At 40.8% G+C, this 1,805-nt stretch overlaps 1 protein-coding gene across 1 annotated transcript; it reads left to right on the top strand.

Annotated features, from left to right (window-relative positions):
- Window positions 1–227: 227 nt before the first annotated feature.
- LOC149237495 (uncharacterized) lies at window positions 228–1,298 on the top strand. Its single transcript, XM_089369296.1, has one exon. The coding sequence runs from the start codon at window positions 228–230 to the stop codon at window positions 1,296–1,298; it is 1,071 nt and encodes a 356-aa protein (XP_089225422.1).
- The last annotated feature ends 507 nt before the right edge of the window (window positions 1,299–1,805 follow it).

Genomic DNA, 1,805 nt, shown 5'->3' with positions numbered 1-1,805 from the left:
TATGGCTCTTGGATCGTTTTTATAAAAGGATTTCAAGCTGGGAGTATAAACTCCTTTCCTTGGCTGGCAGACTCGTTCTCGTTCAGGCTGTTCTCTCTCAACTCTCAGTTTATTGGGCTCATTTATTTTATCTTCCTTCAAGTACTATTAAACATATGAATAGATTGATCACAAATTTCCTTTGGGGTGGACACTCTTTTCATAATAAAATGCACCTTGTTAAGTTAATGGCTATATCTAAGCCTAAAAAGGATGGAGGTTGGGGTCTCCTAGACTTGCGCACCTTTGGAAATGCTCTTCTATGTAAATCTCTCCACCGAGGTATTTTCGGAGTCAGGGCATGGAGTAAGATCACAAAGGGTAAATACTTAAGAGGTAGATGCATTGAATTCTGGTACAGGAGGGGATCCGTTGGCATCAGGAAAGGATCGTCGATCTGGCAGAGTCTCAGGAAAGTTCAGCCTTATTTCCTACAGTATTTAAGTTGGAACCTCTCCTCGGGTACCAGTATGCTCACTGGTTTCGACACTATCTCATGCGCTCGGGGTTTCTCCTTTCCTCATCCGCTAGTTCTCTCTCTCCATAGGCAGGGTCTTTTCACATGGGATAAGTTGATAAAGCAATGGTTGGGTTCTGTCCCGGTCTGGAAAGAAGGGGAGGATCTGTTTTTGCTACCTTTATTGCGCCCGCTTTGGGATTCGACTAAATCTAGTCTTGGCTGCATGGGAATTAAGCGATCGGGCACACATGATCACCTGGTGTGGTGCTTAAAAGGATCCAATCAATATGCAAACGTGAAGCTCATTTATGCAGACCTGATTTCATCTTCAGTAAGGAGTCCCTTTCCGCTCTTTCCCTCATGTTTCTGGAAGGCTACTTGCCCTCTTAAAATGATCGTTTTTTTCTGGCTGTTATTTTGGAATAAGAACCTCACTTGGGAAGTTCTACAGAGGAAAAATTGGCAGGGACCGAGCAGATGTTCCATGTGCTTCAACGATGCCGAATCAAATCTGCACTTGTTCTTTCAATGCTCCTCGTCCCTCAAAATCTGGTATGAATTGTCTTTACAGTTTGGTTTTCCTCTCATGTCTTTTTCTTCTGTTCAGGAAGCTTTTCTTTGGTGGAGTAGAGAGTCCTCTCCGGGGAGATCGTTGTTCATTATATCCTGCTGGTTCTTGTGGTTATGGCGGAATGCTCTAATCTTTCAAGATTCTAAAGAGCCCATTCAGGTTATTCTTCAGAAGATTCTGGCCTTCTATGATTCGTATATCCAGAATGCCGACCTTTCAGCTCCTTGACTCTATGTTGGTGTTTCTGCTTATGATGGCATCAGTCTTTGTGTTTTTCCATCGCTCTTTGGCAGTTGAGGTTTTGGTCCCTTTTTCCTTTAGGAGGCTGTCACCTTTTTCCAACTTCTGTAATCTATCGCAATCTGTGGTTACTTTGGACATATGGTTATTTAGATGGCTATGTTAGGGGCTTTTTTCTGGATCCAATCTTTGGATGATATGGCTACATGTCAATGGTGCTAACTGTTGGGAGGCTCGTTATAGCTCGTCCATTTGCCTTATGTATTGTTATATGTCCTTTTATATTCTCTTAATATAAAACTATGCTGGTTTCTTTCTCTGAAAAAAAAAAAAGGGTGTATATTTAAATCAAATTATTTGCCAAATACAAGAGATTAGAAATGGAAATATATAGTTTTATGGATAAGATGGTAATGTAATTTTTATGTATAAATTAATTGATTGGGTTTTCAGATTTCCAAGCCTTGTGTTGTAAGGTTGTTAGGATTGTAATTG

Source organism: Pinus tabuliformis, chromosome 8, assembly GCF_031772625.1.
Source record: "Pinus tabuliformis cultivar Carrire ecotype Pingquan chromosome 8, CPIR1, whole genome shotgun sequence".
Classification (NCBI taxonomy): Eukaryota; Viridiplantae; Streptophyta; class Pinopsida; order Pinales; family Pinaceae; genus Pinus; species Pinus tabuliformis.
Note: the sequence above shows the minus strand (reverse complement) of the source record. Positions and strands in the feature narration are given on the sequence as shown.